Below are 25,058 nucleotides of genomic sequence, written 5' to 3' on the forward strand. Positions count from 1 at the left end.
TTTTTTTCTAGGTTAGGTATCCCGCTGCCACCCCACCCCCCATCCCCGCCGCCCCCAACTAAATCTTCTAACATGCTTTTTGTTTTTGGTCTCCCTAGGTCATAGATTTGGGGGAACTTGAAAGGATTTTAGAAGTTTTTCTAGCTTAGCCTCTTCAGGTAAAATTACTTTTTCCTGATTATAAATTCAGTAGTAAAGATTCACTGATTTCTGCATGATTCATTGTCAAAGACTTCCAAAATCAAGAATAAAGGAAAAAGCAAAAATTATGTGTAATCCTATTATCCAGAGATAACCATTTTTTAAAAATAAATACTTGTTGTTTTGGTTGCATCAGGTCTTAGTTGTAGCGTGTAGGCTTCTCTAGTTGCACAGGTGGGCTCCAGAGCTCAGGCTCAGTGGTGTTGGCACATGGGCTTAGTTGGCCCCATGGCATGTGGAGTCTTCCCGACCAGGGATCTCATCTGTGTCCCATGGACTGGAAAGTGGATTCTTAACCACTGGACCACCAGGGAAGTCCTGTCATTGTTAATTTGGGGGGGAGGGAGAGATTGCCTTCCCTGGGTATTCTCTGTGTGAATGTACTTGACATGTTCTGCTGTTTCTTAAGCTTTTTTGTTTGTTTCTTACCTTTGTGCCTCTGCTTTCTCTGGAGCCCTCCCGCCTGCTCCTGTGGTCTGTGATTCTACAGCCCTCAGACGGTGGCTGTGAACTAGATAGGAAAGTTCTGCTCTTGGTACCTAGAGTTATCTGTCCTGTAAACACTGGTACCGATGACTCAAAGTGCGTATCTCCTGCCTGCAGTCTAGACCCAGATCTCTAGCTGCCCCACCCGGGGGGACAGTGAGGGCATGGACTCTCTGAGCTTGTTGTACTTCTCTACACAAAGCTTTGCTTTGGGCAGTCACTGGAAGGCTGCTGAAACTTGCTGCAGTTCAGTGCTTATCAGGAGTTCTTTTGAGAGCACAGCACATTTTTATGGGCATTCGAGAGAAGGATATGCAGCCCAGTCATCCCCTGAGTGATTTTTTATCTTTTTTGAGTCAGAGCCCTCTTTAAAAATCTTATGAAAATCAGAGATCCTCATGACTCAGGTTTTGAATCCTTGCCCTCAGGACTCTAAAATCTATCCTAAAGCCAACCCACACCACAAAGGTGAGGCAAGGCTCTCCTTCCTCACTTGGGCCACTCTAAAATTGCTTTCTCTGAATCATATTTTTCCATTAGCATCTGCCGATACTAAATACGTGATCTGTGTTGTCAGTCACGTACTTTGTTGATAAAACTACATGTGTAATGTGTGCACGTCTCCCTTCTGGCTTTATCTTATTTTTTCTATCATCTCATTTCTATCCTAGTGTGCTTATCTGTTTGATTCTAACTTAATTTAGTGAAGTTGATGTATTTTATGTGTTATTTTCTTAATCACTTTCAGTCCTTGATAGAACAAGGAAATGAAAACCATAAATAGAATAAATGCCCGCTGCCTACAGGGCATTTCTGTTTGGGTATTCTTACAGGCCCCTCATAACCAGTGTGTTTGTGCAAAAGTCACTTAGTCGTGTCCGCCTCTTTGCAACCCCAAGGGCTATACAGTCCGTGGAATTCTCCAGGCCAGAATACTAGAGTGGGTAGCCTTTCTCTTCTCCAGGGGATCTTCCCAACAAGTTGCAGGTGGATTTTTCACCAGCTGAGCCAAAAGGGAAGCTCAATAATTAGATTATAACTCCTCTCTCCTTCTTGAAAACTCTTTCCTCTGTATTCTCAGTTTATGAATTTACCATCCACTTAGGTATCCTGGCCTGAATTCTAGACTCTCCACCCTTCCTCATATCTCACTTCCCAAATAATAACCAAGTTCTGTTGATTGTACACATTAAATGTCCCTGTAACTGTTCCTCCCCATGTCCCCCTTGCCTACGTTTGCTTTGTCCCACCTCAGTCCATTCTCCACATGGTAACTAGAGTGATGTGTTTAATTTTTTTATTGTTTACTTATTTGACTGCACATGGTCTTAGTTGCTGCATGTGGGATTTTTAGTTGCAGCATGTAGGGTCTAGTTCCCCAACTAGGGATCGAAGCCCGGGCCCCTTCACTGGGTGCATCGAGTCTTAGCCACTGGACCATCAGGGAAGTCCCCTGCAGTGATGTGTTTTAAAAGATCAATCTGACCCAGTCACCCAGTCAAAATGTCTCTTTTGCCTTCATGAAAAAGTTCAGTCTTAGGATGGTATTTGGAGCTCGCCATGTGCTTGCCCCAGCCTGTCTGTCCTGCCTCATATCTTGCTGTGGCCGTGCACACTCATCCTTATCAGACATCTCAGAATTCCCCTAAACACCGGGTGTTCTTACAAAACCTCCCTGCCTTTGGCGATGCCGCTCTGTCCCTTGGCCTGCTGAGTCCTTCCTGTCCTGAGGAAAAAACTCTGATCAAGTCACTTGTACAGCATGTTTGTAGGTTGTAGAATTTGTATGTTGCTTTATTTTCTTTCTCTTTTAAAAAAATGTGTTTATTATTTTTCGTTGCACTGGGTCTTGGTTGCTGTCCGTGGGCTTTCACTAGTCGCCGTGAGCAGGGGCTACTCTCTAGTTGCGGTGTGTGGGCTTCTCAGGGCGGCGGCTTCTCTGTGTTTGCAGAGCAGGGCTCTAGACACTCTTGGGCTCAGAAGTTGTGGCTCATGGGCTTAGTTGCTCCGTGCTGTGTTGGATCTTCCCAGACCAGGGATTGGACGCCTGTCCCCTGCATTAGCAGGTGGGTTCTTAGCAATTGCACCACCAGAGAAGTCTGCTTGATTTTCAGTTACTCTTTTGGGCTGATTCAGAAATGACATTACTGTGGTTGGTGAAAGTGATTTTGAGTTCTGAAAACCTAACAATGAAAAAAGCCAGATGATAGTCTGTGTGCGAATTACTGATTGTGTCTCTGGGGAATTGAGATTTATAAACATGCACACAATAAGGAATAGACAGCTTTTGTAGGTTAAGCAAAAGATGGGGTTTATTTTAAGGATACAGGCTCCTCCTTCTGAAGCCAGGAGCAGAGAGGTAGCTGGCTGATCACTGGAAGGAACTGGAACCTGGAGCCCGAATGCTGCTGGGACTTCCTGGGTGTGTGCTTCCTTATAATTGCCGCTTGTACACACCGTGCCTCACCTTGCCTCTGTCTCACTGCCTCACACTCAGGGGCAGTGCTGGCTGTTCCAACGTCACGCCTGACATGTGCAGCTGAACATGTCTAGAGAAAACCAACCCAGGCTGGTCGGTCTAATTTTCCTCTCAAGTTTTTATTCTGAAAATGTTCAGATCTGCAGAAAGGTTGATCGAGTCACCTGGATTCATCATTTTGTTGGTGTTGTCTTTCTGTATTCACTTCTGAGTGTGTGTGTGTACATGTGTACATGTAAACATATACATAAACAGACATATTGGTTTTGACTGAACTGTTTGAAAGTATGGAAAACCATAAAGCAGAAGTGAGAGGAAGGAGTGGTGAGGGAAGGCCTTACCAAGAGGGTAGCATGTGAGCAAAGACCAGGAGAGAAGATGCTGGGCAGTCGTCTTGGAGAAGAGTGTGCGCAGGAGAAAGAGGCGGCAGTACAGAAGTGACCCCTAACCCCTGGACAGGGTGTGGGCTGAAGACAGAAGAGCCTCTGCATCACTGGGCTTGATACTGTCAAAATATTCCCTTCCCCTTCCTGATCCAAGGTTATGTTTCTCAGCCCCACTGGCTGTAGGCATGGCCATGTGACTTGCTTTGGCCAGTGATATGTGAGCAGAAATGACCAGCTCACTTCTGGCCTCTCCCTCTGCCTTGACACGTGGGAGTGTTCCCTGTAGAGGCTACTCTGTCATCCTGGGTCCTTGGAGGAAGGACAGTTGGGAGCAGAGCAGCACTTCCATCTGAATGTTTTCAGACTTTATAGACGTAGCAGGAAATAATAATAATTTTCTTCTCTTCATCAGAAATTGTGTGAAAGGAGAAGAAAGACAGGAAAAAATAGAAATTTTTATGTATCACTGCCATTTTCATTTATGTGTAACTTGCACTAGTATCTAATACAACGTAAGTACACCCAGTGGAATCATAGTGTATGCCCTTTTGCAACCTGCTTTTTCAACTCTGTTTAAAAATACTGTGGTCAAATACATGTAACATAGAAATATACCTTCTTGTAAGAGCAGGACATGTTGAGGTGAATGTTTTCTTTTAAAGATACAGCATGACTAAGCCCCGTATGAATGTATTAAATATGTGTATGTATGTGTAACCTCCACATGGAGTAATAACGGATATCCCAGACTGAGTTGAAGTCCCCTTGTTTGTGTCTTTTCTACCCTCCTTGTGTCTTGTACAGACCTTATTTTGCTGTGTCATAATTGTTGATTTTCTTCTATGTCTTTCCCCAGTAGATCTGGAAGTCCTTGAGGGAAGAGCTTATGATTCCAATATTGTCTTACCTTTAGTGCTTGCTACAGTGGTTGGTGCAAAGTAGGCACTTAATAAACCAGCAAAGGACTGAATTTGAGGGACAAGATAATGTTCATAAAGTGTCATGTTTTTCCATTTTATTTATTGATACTCTATATACTTTAAACCAGAAAGTGGAAATATTTTTAAAATTTACTTTTTGCTGCCCTGGATCTTCATTGCTGTACAGGCTTTTTCTAGTTGCGGCAAGTGGGGGTGCACTCTAGTTGTGTGCAGGCTTCTCGTTGCAATGCCTTCTCTTGTTGGAGAGCACAGGCTCTAGGCACACAGGCCTCAGTGGCTCTTACACACGGGCTTAGTTGCCCTGAGGCATGTGGAGTTTTCCCAGACCAGGGATCGAAACCCGTGTCCCCTGCATTGACAGGTAGCCTCCTAGCCACTGGACCACAAGGGAAGTCCAAAATATTCTTTATTTCAAAATATAAACTCATCAAAGAGGGAGTTTATTAATATACTAATATTGTTAGAATATAAATACTCTATCTGTAGTATCAACATCCTGTACATAAATACATTTATTCGTAACTAATCATAGATAGACAGCACAGTATCATCAGGAGTAAGGATGCCTCCATTTGCAAGTCACTGCAGTGTCAGAGGGGGTTTTCTTCTCTAAAGAGCAATGGAATCTGGAATTAGACTATCTGGCCTTTCATTTGCTAGCTATATGACCTTGAGCAGGTCACGTAACCTGTCTTAAGAGTTCAGTTTTCTCATTTGTAAAATGGGAAAATAAGTGTACCATCTCTTTGGATTTTGAACTAAATTTATATACATGAAGCCCTTAGAACCAGCATGAAGCCCTTAGAACCATCATCAGGGTTTGGTAAGTGTTAATCCTGTTAATATTAATTAGGTTTTTGTCTTAGAGTTTGCAACATTCTCCCAAAGTTAATTGTCAGTGACTAACCCAGAAAACTTTACTGTCTGAGTAATGTATTCACTTCTGCTTTGTAGGAGAGGAGATGATAGGGTTGTATTGAAAAGGAAGGGCACATTTAACTGGTGTTCAGTTGAAATTTTTTTTTCCCAGTTGAAAATCTTTGAAGGAGAAATTAAGCCACTTCTTCTATAATGTCAAGGTTTAAAGAAAAAGTGTTTTTTCATATTTTCGGCATTGTGTGACAGTGGTAGATTGAGTTTAATATATCCTTTAAAATGGGGATTTAAATGACAAGACTTTTGGAGCTTTAAGTGAAAATGTTAAAAAACTTGTAAACTTTAGATCATAGAGCTATGGTATTCAGATTTGAATGTATTTATTTTGAGATATATTGTTGGGTTTAGATGTGTAGATGTGAAACTGAAAGTTGCCAAGTCGTGCCCAACTCTTTTTGACCCTGTGGACTATAGCCTGCCAGGCTCCTTTGTCCATGGGATTCTCCAGGCAAGAATACTGGAATGGGTTGCCATTCCGTTTTCCAGGGGATCCTCCCAACCCAGGGATCGAACCCTGGTCTCCTTCATTGCAGGCAGATACTTTACCATCTAAGCCACTAGGGAAGCCAAAGGAATATAGTGAAATTGTCATAGCATTTTATACGTTTTAGACATGACCAGGTATTGGGAAAAAAAACCAAAACACTTACAATAATATAATCAAAACAAAAGAATCTCTAGAAGGATGCCATCTGGAAGAATAAATATTTGAAAGTGTTTTTCTTTATGTTGAAATTTAGTATTTTAGAATGTAATAATTTGGGAAAGTAAGATGCTTTTGTAGAATGACTGTTTGCTAAATTGAAAACAATGCCTTTTGGACTTAGTTTTCCCCAACACAGATGCTAAAAATAGGAGGAACAATTTGGCCCATCCTGTCTTAGCTTCTGCCTCATGTCACCACTGTGGCCCTTGCTGTTCTGAACAGAGGCTGTTTTGAGTCTATTTTTAGTTAATCAGAACCGTGAGGGTAGGAAGTACTGCGTCAGAACAGTTCCAGGGAAACCTCTATTTATTTTACCTTTTTTATCCTTTAAAAATTTTATTATTGTTTTTTTTTTTGGCTGTGCCACGTGGCTTGCGTGATCTTAGTTCCTCGACCAGGGATAGAACCCCAGGCATCCTGAAGTGGAACCCTGGCCCTCAGCAGTGAAAGTACTGAGTCCTACCCATTGGCCCACCAAGGAATTCCTGGGAAACCTCTATTATAATGTCATTTGTGAAATAAGAACTGAAACAGTCAAGACAAGAAAAACTAGGAATGAACTTTCATGATCAGTATGTTTGGGTTTGAGTTGTGGTTTAGGACACAAGTTGAGGAATTGGAAGTTCCTTTTTATGCTTTTGGGTTTTTTCTGTCTGTGACATCTAGGAAAGCAATTCTTTTTAAGCAAAAGTCCCTTAACTTTAGAAAGATTATACCAGTCTTGTGTGTTTGTATATAAAGTAGAGTAAGCAAAGAGAAAAATGTTTAATAATATTTTGGTGTGTGGTACTATTTTTAGTTTGTGTCTCATATGTTCTTCTTGTGATAAAAGTGAGGTCACATCTCTTAATAGATTAATTAGATGGGCTTTCATACCTGTGATTGCTCAAAGCCATTCTTTAGGAGGGAGTCTCCAGTCCAGATATTCTCAGGGTCCTCAGGTTGCTAAACCAGTTCAGAGCCACCACCATGGTGGAAGGTGGCCAGTCCACTGAAGAGCTTCGTCTCCTACTGAGAGCGTTGCTGTGTGGCCGCCCAGAGCACTGCCCCGGCACCGCTGTTTCTTCGCTCCCCAGCAGGTCTTTAACATGGGAAGTCAGGACAGGTTCTGCCAATCCTTTCCAGCTCATGTCATGGGTGGACCTGCCCCTTCTCCTTCCTGCACTCCCCCCTCTCCCTTAATAGTCCACAGGCTATTTCACAAAGTCTTCATTCTTCTTCTTCTTCTTTTTAAACCTGTGTTTGTGGAATGGTACTGGGAAGGGAATGGGGAAGGCAGCACAGTGGAAATCTTTCTTCTTTGGAAAACTTCCTTCAAGCCCTTATTGCAGTGAGTCAGGACATTTGTGCTATGTTTATAACACTGAGGAGAACATCTGAATTTAACATCGCAGGCTGAACTTGGCACCCAGATTTAAAGTGGCTTTGTGATTTTTCTAAAAGCTGTGTGTGCGTGCTTTTTCAGAGGCAATATTATCATTCCAATAATGGTAAATTTCATGTGCAATGCATTTTCTAGTGTATTTCACTTATGCTTTCATTAATTCACCAGATATTTAAAGGGTGCCCACTATGTGCCAGGGCCTTCCCAGGTGGCACACTGGCTCAGTAGTTATGACTCCTGGGCTTGGTTGCCCCATGGCATGTGGGATCTCAGTTCCCTAGTCAGGGATCAGACCCACATCTCCTGCAATGGAAGGCGGATTCTTAACCACTGGACCACCAGGAAAGTCCCCAAACCACTTTTGTTACCGTGTCTTAAAGGATCTGCAGCCCAGGCAGGAGATGTAAGACCTAGTGGTCTTACTCCGTCTCGTGGCGTTGTGTGCCATCTAGAAGCTGACAGCTCTCCAACTGTCATCCTAACCTGCCCTGTGCCCCACACGTCAGATTATATATCTTCATGACAACTCCATCTGCCTGCTTGTTAATAATCTTGTGTCTTAAAAGCACTATTTAGTCTCTCCCCACCTCCATTCTTCTTACTGTCTTTACTTTGTAAACGGATGTAATAAATTGCTTGGGCCCAAGACTTTGGTGTCATCTTTGCCCCCTCTAGTTTTATCCTCCCCTTCACCCAGATTTAAAATAGCTTTATATTTTTTTTTCCAAAAACCGTATATGTTCTTTTTCAAAGGTAATAACTTTATTCCATAAACAGTATATACCCCATCATTTCTCCCATCAGTAGCGTGTATAATCAGCACCTCCTGTGAGCTTGAACTCTGTTTTCAAAGTATACCCCCTAATTGTCCACCCGCCATTGTCTTCATAGCTACCCACCCTAGTCCAAGTCATCATCCATCTTCCCATAGATTATTCCAGTAGCCTTCTGAGTAGTCTCTGCCTACTTTCATTCTCCTCTACAGTTTATTCTCCCCAGCAGCCAAAATAGCAATTTTTAAATGTAGGTCAAATCATGTTCTTTTTCTGATCACAAAACCCCCTGGTGGCTCCCCACGGTCAGTCCTCTTACATTGGCCCTCAAAGCCCCCCTCTTACCTCCGACATCCTCATCTCCTACTGTTCCTCCCCTTGCTCATTCTGCTGTAACCACACACTGCCCTTGTTGACCGTGGACTTGGCACACACAGTCGCACCCTACTTCCCAGAGACCCACATGGCTTGCTTCCTCCCTCCCTTCAGGTGTTTTCGTGCATCCCCCTTTATCAGAGAGGCTTCTCAATCCACCTTGTGTAAAAATTATATTGCCTTCTCCCCAGCGTGCCAGACTGTCCCTCCTCTGCTTTATTTTTCTCTAATGGTGCTCATAACCACTTGGCATCCTTTTTGTCCATTTGACTGCTGTCCTTGGACCACCACTAGAATCTGAGTTCCACGAGAGCAGGGACTGTTCTGTTTATTGGGGTACTTGATGAATGAGGTTAAATGAGGAGTATCTGAAGAGGGGTCAGTATCAGAAGTCTGAAACACTGTCTGGGCTTTGAATATTCAGTGAAACATTCTTGTGTGTGGCTTCAGTACTCCCTTCCCTCTGTGTATTTATTTCTCCCTTCATCCTGGGTATAAAGGCATGTTATGTGTCAGGGACTTCCCTGGTAGCTCAGATGGTAAAGAATCTGCTTGCAGTGCAGAAGACCCAGGTTTGATCCCTGGATCGGGAAGATCCCCTGGAGAAGGGAATGGCTACCCACTCCATTATTCTGGCCTGGAGAATTCCATGGACAGAGGAGCCTGGCAGGCTACAGTCCATGGGGTCGCAAAGAGTCAGACACAACTGAGAAGCTAACACATGTGCCTGGCACTGTGCTCACTGCTGGGGATACAGTGGTGAACAAGTAGACATGATTTTCTTATGGAGCTTCTGTTCTACTAGGGAAGTTAAGACAGTGAATAAGAAATAAACAAGATATTTATGGACCGTGAAGGTTGCTAGAAAGATGTGACCAGAATATGAAATGAATGTGGTAGGGAGGGCTGTGTTTAATAGGATGGTCAAGGAAGTCCTCCAGGAGGTGACATTTAAGCTGAGAATGGAAGGAAGAGAAAGAGCCAGGTGGGTCAAGAATTAGGGAAAGTGCTGCTAAGGGAATTAGCGAGTGGCCAGAGGCAAGACAGTGGAAATGGAAGTGGCAATGCACTCCAGTATTCTTGCCTGGAAAATCCCATGGACAGAGAAGCCAGGCAGGCTACAGTCCATGAGGTCAGAAGAGAGTCAGACACAGCAACTAAACAACAAGAGGCAAGGTAGAGCTAAGATGATATAGGAACTGTCCGAGGGCCAGAGTGGGACACCACGACCCCGGAGGAGCACTCTGTAAAACATGGGAATGATCTGGGTTTTATTCCAGGTTCAGTATGACTGGCTTATTCACTCAACATAATGTCTTTGGGGCTCATCCATGTTGCAGCATGTGTCAGAATTTCCTTCCTTTTAAAAGCAGTCCATTTATGTGTAGACCACATTTTATTTATGTTTATCTATTGATAACACTTGGGTTGCTTCCACCTTTTGCAAATAATTCTGCTGTGAACATGGGTGAACAACTACCTGTTTGAGTCCCCGCTTTCAGGTCTTTTGGGGAATTCCACTTGTAGGAATTCCACTTGTAGGAATTACTGGATTATATGGTAATTCGATTTTTGATTTCTTAAGGAACTGCCACTCTGTTTTCCTTAGTGGCTGCACCATTTTACATTCTTACCAACAGTGTGCAAGTGTTCCAATTCCTCTACACCCTTGCTCACAGTTGTTATTTTATGTTGTTTTTTGGTTTGATAGTAGCCATCCTAAGGTGAGTGTGAGGTGTTAGCTCGGTGTGCTTTTAATTTACATTTCAGAAATGTAAAGCTTTGACGGGCTTCCCACATGGTGCTAGTGGTAAAGAACTCACCTACCAGTGCAGGAGACAGAAGAGACTCGAGTTCGATCTCTGGGTCGAGAAGATTCCCCTGGAGAAGGGAGTGGCAACCCACTCTAGTATTCTTGCCTAGAGAATCCTTTTGACAGAGGAGCCTGGCAGGCTACAGTCCATAGGGTCACAAAGAGTTGGACACAACTGAAGTGACTTAGCACTCACAAAGCTCTGAAGTGTTTGTGTGCATGCTCAGTTTCTCAGTCCTGTGTGACTCTTTGCAACCCTGTTAACTCTTGCCCACTAGGCCAGATTGGACCCAGGTGGATCCATTAAGAAGCTTTTGCAGAGGTCCTGGTAAGAGAGGGTGGTGGCCTGGAGAAGATGGTGGCAGAGGAGCTGAGAACAGAGGGTAAACTCATGTGGAAGGAGCAAGACTTGGTAAATAGTCAGGGTTGAGGAGATGAAGGGAGGCTGAACACAGACCCTATCTCTCTGGCTTGCCCACTGGGTTGGCAACAGTTTGGGGCAGGGGTGTTTTCTGGTCCACCTCCCCCATCCACTCCAGTGAAGTGTTCATGAGAGAACAACTTCGTTCGTTTCTTGAAGTTTTTCTTTATTTTTAAGACAAATATTCTTTTTATTTCTGTTAAACTGGATATACAGTTATTGTTGCTAGGCAACCAACTTTTAACAAATATATAACTGCAATTTAATTTCATGTTAGCAAGATAGATATTGAAAAGATAATTTTGGGTAGATCTAATCACAGTAATAAATAATTTATAGGGAATTCCCTGGTGGGCCATTGTTTAGGACTCCATGCTTTTTACTGCTGAGAGCATGGGTGTGAGCCCTGGTCACGGAGCTGAGTTCCCACAAACTGTGTGGTGGGGCCAAAAAATAAATAATAATTTCTACAATTTTTTTTTTTTACTTTCTTACAGCAGCCATGGGCTTCCCTTGTGGCTCAGTTGGTAAAGAATCTGCCTGCAGTGAGGGAAATCTGGGTTCGATCCCTGGGTTGGAAAGATCCCCTGGAGAAGGGAAAGGCTACCCACTCCAGTATTCTGGCCTGGAGAATTCCGTGGACTGTCCATGGGGTCACTAAGAGTCAGATACGACTAAGTGACTTTCACTTTTACACAGGGGTCGTATTCATTAAAGCCCTAGAGGCTAATTTTGCCTTGACCTTCGCTAGTACAGAAGTGACTCTTGATTTGTTTCCTTTCATTACAGAAGCAAATTTTGTTTTTTTAAGTTGCCCGAGAGGGAGAAGTTATATTACAGCCCTACCAGTTAATGCACTAAGTGAACAGCACACTGATCCTCTCCTCATTATTTTCCGGGAAATTAATACGGCAGAACATGTCAGAAAAGCACAAGGCGTGTGCTCAGTCACGTCCGATTCTTTGTGACCCCGTGGACTGCAGCCTGCCAGGCTTCTCTGTTCATGGGATTTCCCAGGCAAGAGTACTGGAGTGGGTTGCCATTTCTTGTTCCAGGGCCTGGTGTAGGATAGGCAACTCGACTTCCTTTTCGTGTTTAGTTTTATTTCAAAGTGCTAACTTTGTAAACTGATGACAATGGGTTTGAGGGAGGTGAAAACTCAGTGGGAATGAATATCACTACTTTTAAAACAGTGGTTAAGCTTTGGTGATTATTAACTTTTTTCAGCTAATGTGAATGAAATTTTCTGCTGACAAGTAACACTAGTCACTGGGCTGTCTGCAGTTCAGACTCCAGTGCTCCATCACTGAGTGAGTTTTTCATCACAGAACTGGTGACAACTTCCACTTCCAGTCCTCATCGGAGGACTGGTGATGACTTCTGCTTTTCCCCTCCCCTGTCCAGTTCTGGGTGGTAAGCACATGTAGAGACTGGATGCCAAGCTAGGTTTTAGGGAGATAAAAATAAGTGAGCAAGAGGCAGCCAGGGAAGTGCAGCCATTCTCAAAGGTTTTGGTCTCAGGTTTCCTTTATACTCTTAGAAAATATTAAGGCTCCCAATGATTTTTTGTTTAGGTGGTTTATATCCATCAATATTTTACTGTGTTAGTTTGGTAATAATATTACCTGGAGTACCTGGAGAAGAGAAAGGCTACCCACTCTACCCACTCCAGCATTCTGGCCTGGAGAAATCCATGGACTGTATAATTCATGGGGTCACAAAGAGTCAGACATAACTGAGCAACTTTCACTTCACTTCACAGAAGTGAAAACTGAGAAATTTAGAAAAATATTTATTCTTTAAAAAAATAATAAAAGCCATTATATGTTGGTAGCAGAAAATGAAGAGGAACTGAAGAGTTCCTCTTGTTAAAGGTGGTAAGAGGAAAATGAAAAAGCTGGCTTCAAACTCAGCATTCAAAACGCTTAAGATCATGGCATCCCGGCCCATTGCTTCATGGCAAATAGAAGGGGAAAATGCGGAAGTAGTGACAGATTTTATTTTCTAGGGCTGCAAAATCACTGTGGACAGTGATTGCAGCCATGAAATTAAAAGGAAAGCTTGTTTTCCTTGGAAGGAAAGTTTGACAAACCTAGATAGCATATTAAAAAGCAGAGACATCACTTGCAAACAAAGGTTTGTATGGTCAAAGCTATGGTTTTTTCCAGTAGTCATATACAGATGTGAGAGTTGGATCATAAAGAAGGCTGAGTGCTGAAGAACTGATGCTTTCAAATTGTTGGCTGGAGAAGAACTGAGAGTCTCTTGGACAGCAAGGAGATAAACCAGTTGATCCTAAAGGAAATCAATGCTCAGTATTCATTGGAATGACTGATGCTGAAGTTGAAGCTCCAGTACCTTGACCACCTGATCGGAAGAGCCGACTCATTGGAAGGGACCCTGATGCTGGGAAAGACTGAAGGCAAAAGGAGAAGAGAGCAGCAGAGGTTGAGATGGTTTGATAGCATTACCGATTCAATGGTAACTTGAGCAAACTCCAGGAGATGGTGAAGGACAGGGAAGCCTGGCATGCTGCAGTCCATGGGGTCACAAAGAATAGGACATGACTTGGTGACTGAACAAACAACTACAGTGTTAATATCAATAACATGTTTTTAATGAAAATAACTCACTTCCTACTTTTGCATTCCAGTCCCTTATGATGAAAAGGACATCTTTTTTTTTGGTGTTAGTTCTAGAAGATCTTTTCGGTCATCATAAAACCGTTCAACTTCAGCTTCTTCGGCATTAGTGGTTGGGGCATAGACTTGGATTACTGTGATATTGAATGGTTTGCCTTGGAAATGAACAGAGTCATTCTGTCATTTTTGAGATTACACCCAAGTACTGCATTTTGGACTCTAGTTGACTATGAGGGTTACTCCATTTCTTCTAAGGGATTCTTGCCCACAGTAGTAGGTATGATGGTCATCTGAATTAAATTCACCCAATCCAGTCCATTTTCATTCACTGATTGCTAAAATGTCTGTGTTCACTCTTGCCATCTCCTGTTTGACCACTTCCAATTTACCTTGATTCATGGACCTAACATTCCAGGTTCCTATGCAGTATTGTTCTTTATAGCATTGGACTTCCATCACCAGTCACATCCACAACTGGGCATTGTTTTTGCTATGGCCCTGTCTCTTCATTCTTTCTGGAGTTATTTCTCCACTCTTCTTCAGTAGCATATTGGGTACCTACCGACCTGGGGAGTTCATCTTTCAGTGTCATATCTTTTTGCCTTTTCATACTTTTGATGGGGTTCTCAAGGCAAGAATACTGAAGTGGTTTTCCATTCCCTTCTCCAGTGGACCACGTTTTGTCAGAACTGTCCACCATGACCTGTCCATCTTGGGTGGCCCTACACGGCACGGCTCATGGTTTCATTGAATTAGACACGGCTATGGTCCATGTGATCAGTTTGGTTAGTTTTCTGTGATTGTTGTTTCATTCATATGTGGCTCAGATCATGAACTCCTTATTACAAAATTCAGACTTAAATTGAAGAAAATAGGGAAAACCACTAGACCATTCGGGTATGCCTAAATCAAATCACTTATGATTATCCAGTGGAAGTGACAGATAGATTCAAGGGATTAGGTCTGATTAGAGTGCCTGAAGAACTATGGACAGAGGTTCGTGACATTGTACAGGAAGCAGTGATCAAGACCATCCCCGAGAAAAACAAATGCAAAAAGGCAAAATGGTCGTCTGAGGAGACCTTACAAATAGCTGAGAAAAGAAGAGAAGCTAAAGGCAAAAGAGAAAAGGATAGATATATCCATCGGAATGTAGAGTTCCAAAGAATGGCAAGGAGAGATAAGAAAGCCTTCCTCAGTGATCAATGCAAAGAAATAGAGGAAAACAATAGAATGAGAAAGACTAGAGATCTCTTCAAGAAAATTAGAGATACCAAGGGAATATTTCATGCAAAGATGGTCACAGTAAAGGACAGAAATAGTATGGACCTGACAGAAGCAGAAGATATTAAGAAAAAGTAGCAGGAGTACACAGAAGAACTGTACAAAAAAGATATTAATGACCCAGATAACCATAATGGTGTGATCACTCACCTAGCTCAGACATCCTGGAGTGCAAAGTCAAGTGGGCTTTAGGAAGCATCACTACAAACAAAGCTATTGGAAGTGATGGAATTCCAGCTGAGCTATTTCAAGGCCTAAAAGATGATGTGAAAGTGCTGCATTCAATATGCCAGCAAATTTGGGAAACTCAGTAGTGGCCTCAGGATTGGAAAAGGTCAGTTTTCATTCCAGTCCCAAAGAAAGGCAGTGCCAAAGAATGTTCAGGCTACCACATAATTGCACTTATTTTACATGGTATCAAAGTTTTAAATTACATGCTCAAAATTCTCCAAGCTTATCTTTAACAGTGCATGAACTGAGAACTTCCAGATGTTCAAGATGGATTTAGAAAAGGCACAGAGGAATCAGAGATCAAATTGCCAACATCCAATGGATCATCAAAGAAGCAAGAGAGTTCCAGAAAAACATCTGCTTCTGCTTTACTGACTACACCAAAGCCTTTGACACTGTGGTTCACAACAAATTATGGAAAATTCTTCAGGAGATGGGAATACCAGACCACCTTACCTGCCTCCTGAGAAATCTGTATGCAGGTTAAGAAGCAACAGTTCAAACTGGACATGGAACAATAGACTGGTTCCAAATTGGGAAAGGAGTACATCAAGGCTGTATATTGTCACCCTGTTTATTTAACTTATATGCAGAGTACATCATGAGAAATGCTGGGTTGGATGAAGCACAAGCTGGAATCAAGATTGCTGGGAGAAATATCAATAACCTCAGACATGCAGATGATACCACCCTTATGGCAGAAAGTGAAGAAGAACTAAAGAGCCTCTTGATGAACGTGGAAGAGGAAAGTGAAAAAGCTGGCTTAAAACTTATCATACAAAAACTAAGATCATGGCATCTGGTCCCATCACTTCATGGCACATAGATGGGGAAACAGCGGAAACAGAGACTTTATTTGCTTGGGCTCCCAAATCACTGCAGACAGTGACCGCAGCCATGAAATTAAAAGACATGTGTTCCTTGGAAGAAAAGCTATGACAAACCTTGACAGTGTATTAAAAAGCAGAGACATTACTTTGCTGACAAAGGTCTGCCTAGTCAAAGCTATGGTTTTTCCAGTGGTCATGTATGGATGTGAGAGTTGGACCATAAAGAAAGCTGAGTGTGGAAGAATTGATGGTTTTGAACTGTGGTGTTGGGAGAAGACTCTTGAGAGTCCCTTGGACAGCAAGAAGATCCAACCAGTCCATCCTAAAGGAAATCAGTCCTGAATATTCATTGGAAGGACATGCTGAAGCTGAAGCTCCAATACTTTGGCTATCTGATGCAAAGAACTGACTCAGTGGAGAAGACCATAATGCTGGGAAAGATTGAAGGCAGGAGGAGAAGGGGATGACGGAGCATGAGATGGTTGGATGGCATCACTGACCCGATGAACATGAGTTTAAGCAAACTCTAGGAGTTGGTGAAGGACAGGGAAGCCTGGCGTGCTGCAGTCAATGGGGTCACAAAGAGTCAGAGACTTCTGAGTGACTGAACTGAACTGTACGAAAATAACTACATTTTCCAGAACAAATTCAGTGAGTGACATTGTTTTTACTTTCGCAATTCTTTTAAATGTCTAACTTAATGGAAGACAGCTGGAATCTCATTAACTTTTTTATTTAATTTGCTGCAGCACACTTGTCATGTAGCCTCTGGAAAACTCCACTTGACATGAGAGAATGAGAGTGAAAAAGGCAAATGTCTTAATGTTTGGCTTCACAGGCCCTCTGAAAGTGTTTTCGAGATCCCTAGATACGGCCAGCTTTAGTGATAGGAGCACAGACACTAAAGCTAGATTTTATTGAGTTCACATTCCAGCTTTGCCACTGACCCGTTAGGCAAGACATCTAACCTGTCTGTGCCTCAGTTTGCTCATATACAAAATGTACATAGGTACCTGCTTCAGTGGGTTATTATGAGGATTAAATAGTAAGGTGTAAAGTACTTAGAACATTACTAGAAGCATCAGTTTTTATTTAAATAAATAAGCCCTGTTAATAATTCTTTCCATCAAGGAATTTAATCTAGTTAAGGAGATAGTTGAAAAGCAAACAACTTCAGGATTTTGTATAAATTCCTTGATAGATATATTTATAGGAGAGGCTTCTCAACTTTGGGGCCAAGAGTCAGGACGTTCCTGTTGTCTGAACCATAGAAGGTGCAGATTTCCACCAATGTTAGAATGAGTTATAAATTCTTAATTCAGACAGTGTCCATCCCCATTAACTTTTGCTGTAATTTAACTTTTTTATCTTCCTTATTTGTAATGGAAAGAGTGTGAGCAGCCTAACTGGTTTGCTTCTCTGATGCCCACTTAGAGCCAGAAACTTTATCATAATTGTCACATATGCCCATTGCCTGGGAGGGCAGGTGCTCAGAGTTCATTGCCTGGTTATGAATTAATGACAGTCAAAATGTGGGAGAACCATTTCTGTGATCCACTAGGCTTCTGTGGTACATATTTGTAATCACTTGATAACTCTGGGATATAATTGTAAGAAGGAAATTATAGATAATATTTTTATTGAAAGTTAAACCTAATCATTTTGTTCTTAAAAATGAGAGTAAAATCTCTTAATGTAACTTTTATTATTTTCTCATTGTTTTAGGGAATTATATTGGATATTTATTATATTTTTAAACTTTAAACTTTTTATTTTGCATTGGGATATAGCCAGTTAACAATGTTGTAGTAGTTTCAAATGAATATCTAAGGGACTCAGTCAGACACAGTGTATATTTGTTTTAAATTCTCTTTAAAATTACCAAGTCTCTGGGTTTTATTACAATAACAAGAAGCTTTAATGTGTTGAAAAGTGTAGTATGTTTATTGTAAATTCACAGTGTCACTCAAGATGGTTTGATAAACAGGTGGTAAAGCAATTAAGATGCAATTTTTAAAAAGTTAGTTGGTAACTTATAAAAATACTGCCACACAGAGTTATCGTTTGTCTCGAATGAGTCCTTTTTTCTCAAGGCATGTTTAGTTTTTAATGCTCAGGTTTGGTCATTGATAGCATTAATATTGTTATTCTCATGCAGAGTTGTGTCTCTGCTGTTTTTCACAGAATGCTCTCTCCCCCTCATTGTAGATCCGACGGAGGCGCCTTGCACGACTTGCTGGTGGACAGACCTCCCAGCCTACCACCCCTCTCACTTCTCCCCAGAGGGAGAACCCCCCCGGGCCTCCCATAGCAGCATCAGCTCCAGGCCCCTCCCAGAGCCTTGGTCTCAACGTCCACAACATGACGCCCGCTACCTCCCCCATTGGTGCATCAGGTGAGCCTCACCTTCATACCTGGGAGCTTTCTGGTACAGTTACAGTTGCGAAATTTCCATGGCAGGATGAAATGAACAGCAACTTTTAAAAATCCTGCAAGCAGTGGTTTAAAGATTAAGGTCATTACAATGTGTTTTGTTAATGTCTGTTCATTTTGATGTTTTGATAGTGATGTTGAAGCTGACTGTTTTCTATAGCTTTCATGCTTTTTTTCAGACAAGGCCAGGTCTTTTCTCTGATGGCAAGGAGCTTAAGACTAAATTTGGTTCTGCAGATTTTATGACTTTGGTTGATGCTTTTTTTTTTTAAGATAAAATATTCTGCAAATCCAAGATTGAAATAATGTTCAAGATTGAAATAATGGTCAAAATAATGCCTCTGATTATGGATTTCATTGTCTTCATTCTATATTGTCATAGAACCTTTTCTCTAAATTTTCAGGGTATGTAAAGTTCGCCTTGGGAATTCCCTGATAGTCCAATGGTTAGGACTCTGTGCTCTCACTGCTGAGGGCCTGGGTTCAATACCTGGTCAGGGAACTAAGATCCCATAAGCCTTGCAATATGGCCAAAAAGAAAATAAAATAGAATAAAAGTTTGAACTCTTAACTATAGAAGTATTAATATAAATGAACCATAATAAGTTCACCTGATATGATGTCTTATAACTGTCTCATTGATAGTTTAACTGTTGTAGAAGTTAATTTCTTTATAATTAATGAGCTCATGGTTGATACCATGGTTGTCTTTGTTGGGAAATGTATCTTTTAAGATATCTGTCTTTTCACTAAGTGAACTTTTCTATCAAATGTAATAATTATTGACTTTATTATAGTAGTTAGGATTCTAAGTAGGAAAAAGGTGCTAAGAGACCTGCATTGATCATCATATCATCTAATAATGTAATATCTGATTGTCAGCTCTGCTCTTGTTTAATGCACTGCCACCTCTGAACAATCCATCTTCATGATCTAGGATAACTTGTCGATTAAAAGTTATTTGCGGAGTTTCTGTTACTATGACTCTCGTTAGGCATCACTGTAGGCCCCTCCTAAGGCAAATACAAATGCTTCTATGTAAATCTGCTAATTATTAAATGAGAGAGGCTCAGGCCAACACATGTTAGTAATAAACGATGCCTGTGTCTGAAATGTTTCCTGGTTACTGCTTGGAGAAGCTGTGGTTATCTACTAGGAGAAAGGGTCAGGATTCCAGTTGTGTTTCGTCCTTTTCCTGTGGTGCCACCAGCACTGCTGCTTGCCTCACCCTGATCAGACCCCACCTGGGATGCTGCCGCGTGTCCAGGGAAGAGCTCGTGGGATGGGGAGGGACTTAAAAACTTCACTGCATCAGCAAAGTGTCCTGGGGACAGGCTCCTGCCGCTCCTCGCTGCATCGGGTCGTCTCTTTGGGACCTTCAGGATTAATCTCGGCATGCCCCTTAGGCCCACTCATGTCAGCCACCCCATCTCCCCGTGTCCTCATGCCTCATCTCCCAGTCTCTAATCCTTATGTGGTTTGTCACATGTACCTTTCCTTCCCCACTTCCCCAAATTCTGAAAGCCTTGTGCCCAGCCACCAGCATAATCATGCTCTGTCAGCGTCCCTTCCCCTTAGTGCTCTCACTGGATCTGACCTCTTTCTCCATTGCTTTCTCGTTTCTTCTTCTTGACCATTCTTCCTCCACCCTGAAAACACATTGGTTTGAATCTTGTGTTACCTAACCATATTCTCCACTTCTCTCCCTTGTTGAGGCTTATATTCCAAAGCCCGCTCACCCACAGCACTCGTTATGTCCACTATTTGTCCAGCACTGTTTCTGTCTTAATTTGTGATGATTTCAGTAGCCGTGTGATCCTTCCAGAACTCCGACCTCTGTGTTTCTTGAGCTCCTCCCCTTCAGTGACCTTTCCTGCCCTCTGACTCCAGCCACTCACTGCCATGGTCAGACTCTAGATTTTTCAGTCTCAGTGACTTTCTGACCACCACCTTCGGCTTTTTTGCTCACCCCTCTGTGCCCAAATCCTCAGTCTTCCCTCGGGGCTACAGTCCCTTGACCCATCACCTTTTTACTTTCTTCATGTTTCCCCCTCCTCGTGTCCTTACTTTCCTCCTCAACCTGGGGAAATTTCATGGCCAGTCACTACTGTCACTCCTTCTCTGGCCTCTCTCTCACTCTGTCTTCTTCCCTTAAAGTACAATCCTCGTCTTAAGTCCCAGTCCCCTCCTGTTCTTGGTCTCTTGCTGTGAAATGAGGCTGGAGAAAAACCATACTAGCAATCTCATTTCAGAGCCATCATCACAGACTCAAGTGGACCCTTAATACTAGTGGGTAATTGTACTGTATTTCCTTGTTCACTCTCCCACATTCTGTTTCAGTCTATTTCATACCTTCTCTAATGTGTAACACCTCTTCTCCATGTACACTCTGGGCTGGTGGCCCACCTTCCAGTTTTGTGGAGAGAACAGATGCAGGCAAAAGGGAACCTACCTCCTTCACCTTCAACCCTGCCTCCACTGCCAACCAGTATGTGCGGCCAGTTCTTGTCATAGTTGAACTGTCCCTGCCCTTGCTGCGGTCTGTACCCTGGATCCCATCTCCTCTCACTGCCCAGAGCCATTGCTACAGCAGTTCCTGTCGTCTCTCCAGCTTCATCCGGTTCTCCATCTCAAGTGGAAACCTTTTATTTTTGTTTAAACAGTCATCATACATGCTGTTCCTTCTCCCATGATGGGAGTAAATAAAAAAGAACTCTCTTGATCTCATATCCCCTGCTGACTTCCACCCCACTTCTCTGCACCCTTTCACAACAGAACTTCTAGAATGAGTTGCCCATCCTTAGTCTCCTCTTTCTGTCCTTGCACCTTGCTGAGTCGAGTCCCATCAGGTGAGGCCTCCTGTGGTCAGCTCTGAGTCACTGTCTCGTCTGACCTGTCAGCTCCATTCCACGTGGCTTTGGCCTTCTTCTCCTTGAAACACTCTCTCTTCAGCTTCAGAGCATTACGCTCCTGATTTTCATCCTGTTTCCATCTGTTCCTTCTTAGTTCTTTGTATGAATCTTTTTCATTTCCCAAGCTTCTAAAGGTCAGGGTTCAAGGGCTCAGTATTTAACCTCTTCTCCTCTCCATCTCTATGCTTATTCTCTTATTTATTTTATCCAGTATCCTGACGAAATTGGTACCTCCAGCTCAGGCCTGTTCTTTGAACTTCAGTGTGGCGTTCATCTGATACATGTCTCACAGTTAACACATTCAAAATCAAGTTCGTGATATTTCCTTACATCTTATTTTTTCCTAGAACCCTATCTCAGTAAATGATAACTCATTTTTTTTTTCTAGTTGCTTAAGCTTAAAATGGGCATCCCTGGTGGCTCAGATGGTAAAGAATTTATTTGCAGTGGAGGAAACCTGGGTTCAGTCCCTGGCTAGAGAAGATCCCCTGGAGAAGGGAATGGCAACCCACTCCAGTATTCTTGTCTGGAGAATTCCATAGACAGAGGAGCCTGGTGGGCTATGTAGTCTGTGGGGTTGCAAAGAGTTGGACACAACTGAGTGACTAACACTTCACTCTTCTGCAAGCTTAAAACATTCTGTCTTCTTTTTACCTCATAATTCTAGGTTGAGAGTCATCAAATTCCTTCTTTAAAAGGCCAGTTAGTAAATATTTTTGGCTGTGCAGGCTGTGCAGTCTCTGTCACAAACATTCTTCTCTGCCCCCTAGCACAAAACAGCCATAGACTTTGTGTCAACTGATGAGCATTGCTGTGTTTCAATAAAACTTTATTTACAAAAATAAGTAAGTGTGGCCTGTGGACTGAGGCTTGCTGACCTCTGTCCTAGGTCTATCAGCAAAATTTAGAACCAGACTCAATTCTCACCACCTCTTCTCATCTCACCGCCTCTCCTGCTACTGCCCAGGTTCAAGGCACTTGCATATCTCGCCTGGACTATTAGAGTGGGCTTTAGATGCGTCTCTCCTGCCGTGTCTCTAGACGTGCCTGCCCTGGCTTCACCTCAGTCTGTTGTCCGTGCAAAGCCAGACTGGGTTCCACTGAAGCAAGACTACAGCACTGCAAAGTATTATTCTTTTCAGCAAGGAGGATAGTTATTATCACAATAGTAACCAACAGACTTGGCAACTCTGAACGGTTCATTCTTGTCAGGTGTGCCTCTATGCTGTGAAGTCACCATTGTGTTTCTCCTGTAACCGTCATTATTCATAATCACAAACAGGTAGATGTTGTTAGCCGTACTCTTGGCAGATGGGATAAACAGATTTTCAGGAAGTGAAGTGAAAGTCACTCAGTAGTGTCCAACTCTTTGCAACCCCATGGACTATATACAGTTCATGGAATTCTCCAGGACAGAATGCTGGAATGGGTAACCTTTCCCATCTCCGGGGGATCTTCTCAACCCAGGGATTGAACCCAGGTCTCCTGCATTACGGATTCTTTACTAGCTGAGCCACAAGGAAAGCCCAGATTTTCAGGAACTTACTAAATAGGTTTAAGTGAAACAGAAAATAAACCACTCCTAAGAGAGGTTACATCATCTTCTGTTGTCTTCTGGCCTCAATCAAAATAAAAGTCAGAGTCCTCACCTCAACCTGGGGCTGCATGAGGTCTGTCCTGAACCTGCCCTCCTCTCTTCTTTCCCTTCCTCCTGTTTCAGCTAGAAATGTGCTGGCTTCCCCTCTGTTCCTGGGACATTCCAGACATGGTTCCTGTTTGTGTTTGTTTCTGTGTGTCTGTGTGTGTTAGTTGCTCAATCCTGTCCAACTCTTTGAGACCCCATGAACTGTAACCCGCCAGGTTCCTCTGTCCATGGGATTCTCCAGGCAAGAATACTAGAGTGGGTTGCCATCCCTTTCTCCAGATCTTCCCAACCCAGGGACTGAACCCTGGTCTCCTGCATTGCATGTGGATTCTTTACTGACTAAGCCACCAGGAAAACCATGGTCCCTGTTGGGGGCTTTTATGCTTGCTGTTTCTTTGCCTAGAATGCTCATACCCTAAAATCCACCCAGCATTTTTCTTCCACTCTTCATATGTTTACCCATGTCACTTTTTCAAAAAGGCCACCTTGTCTACACTTGATCTTAGCCAAAAGGCTGAGAAGTGATGACCACGTTGTCCAAACATTCAACCTGTATCTGACGTAGACACTTGTTCCTTGAGCTCTTGTTGCCTGCCCACATAGCATGTATATTACTTGTTGTTGTTGTTCTTCAGTCGTGTTCGACTCTTGCGATCCCATGGACTGCCGCATGCCAGGTTTTCCTGTCCTTCACTCTCTCCTAGAGTTTGCTCAGATTCATGTCCATCAAGTTAGTGATGCCATCCAACCATCTCATCCTCTGTCGTCACCTTCTCCTCCTGCCTTCAGTCTTTCTCAACATCATGGTCTTTTCTAATGAGTCAGCTCTTTGCATCAGGTGGCCAAAGTATTGGAGCTTCAGTCCCTCCAATGTATATTCAGGATTGATTTCCTTTAGGATTGACTGGTTGGATCTCCTTGCAGTCCAAGGGACTCTCAAGAGTCTTCTTCAACACCACAGTTCAAAAGCATCAGTTTTTGGTGCTCAGCTTTATGGTCCATCTCTCACATCCATACTTGACTATTGGAAAAACCATTGCTTTGACTAGGCGGACCTTTGTCAGCAAAGTAATGTCTCTGCTTCTTAATACGCTGTCTAGTTTTGTCATAGCTTTTCTTCCAAGGAGCAAGCGTCTTTTAATTTCATGGCTACAGTCACCATCTGCAGTAATTTTGAAGTCCTGGGAAATAGAATCCATCACTGTTTCCATTACTTGTAGTGTATCCTGTTTTCTCTGCTTCCTTTCCTAATGTGTGAGCTCCATGGGGGCAGGGACTTGTGTGCATTTTATTCATGAAAACAGTGTGAGTAGTTTCCATGAAGATGATGATGCCTTGTGCTTACCCTCTGTGGTCCTGGATGGCAAATGTAGGGCCAGTTGGTAGCTTTATTATCCACTGAGTGTGAAGGGAAGACTTCTGTTCCAGAATGAAGTGCTTCTTAGACAAATACTGGGTTGGCTGCCACCCATGGTAAGAGGTTCTGATCCAGTAGTGACCAGGCAGTTATTCTGCAGTCTTCTTATTGCTTAACCCTTGGACTGCAAGGAGATCCAACCAGTCAATCCTAAAGGACATAAACCCTGAATATTCATTGGAAGGACTGATGCTAAAGTTTTTGTCCTCCTGATGCAAAGAGCCGACTCATTGGAAAAGACCCTGATGCTGGGAAGGATTGAAGGGGGCGTCAGAGGATGAGATGGTTGGAATGACTCAATGGACATGAGTTTGAGCAAACTCCAGGAGATAGTGAAGGACAGGGAAGCCTGGCATGCTACAGTCCATGGGTTTGCAAACAGTTGGATGCGACTAAGCGACTGAACAACAATTTCTTAATCCAGGTGCTTTCAGTACAAGTGACAGAAGCGAGGGTTCGGAAGTTGGCTGTGAGTCCTATGATTGCTTCTCCCATCTGGCCCCAGCTTCTGCAGTGCCACCTACCTTTGTATTAGTTTCCTGAGGGCATCATAGCAAAGTATCCAAAACTTGATGACTTAAAACAATAGAAATTGTCCTCTCACAGTTCTGGAGATTAGAAGTCTGATGTCAAGGTGTCGGCAGGGCTGTGCTCCTTCTGAAGGCTGGAAGGAAGAATCCTTGCCTCTTCTTGCTTCAGCTGGTTGCTGGCACTCCTTGTTTTTTCTTGGCTTGTGGCAGCATCACTCCAGTCTCTACTTCAG

General features: G+C 42.8%; 1 protein-coding gene and 1 long non-coding RNA gene across 4 annotated transcripts in view; one reads left to right on the forward strand and one right to left on the reverse strand.

Annotated features, from left to right (window-relative positions):
• Positions 1 to 25,058, forward strand: part of UBE4B (ubiquitination factor E4B) — a 122,429-nt gene that overhangs the window by 20,055 nt on the left and 77,316 nt on the right. For all 3 annotated transcript variants that reach the window (XM_086344413.1, XM_086344414.1, XM_086344415.1), the window contains exon 2: positions 18,097 to 18,283. In XM_086344413.1, coding sequence (XP_086200539.1) covers positions 18,097 to 18,283 — 187 coding nt within the window. The remainder of the gene's footprint in view (positions 1 to 18,096; positions 18,284 to 25,058) is intronic.
• On the reverse strand, positions 2,453 to 7,492 carry LOC147356621 (uncharacterized). Its single transcript, XR_015143381.1, has 2 exons — positions 7,012 to 7,492; positions 2,453 to 2,870 (listed from the first exon to the last, which is right to left on the reverse strand). It is a non-coding gene; the product is annotated as an uncharacterized LOC147356621 (long non-coding RNA).

Source organism: Bos grunniens, chromosome 16 (genome assembly GCF_055505025.1).
Source record: "Bos grunniens cultivar Pamir isolate PY7600 chromosome 16, Bosgru_T2T1.0, whole genome shotgun sequence".
NCBI lineage: Eukaryota > Metazoa > Chordata > Mammalia > Artiodactyla > Bovidae > Bos > Bos grunniens.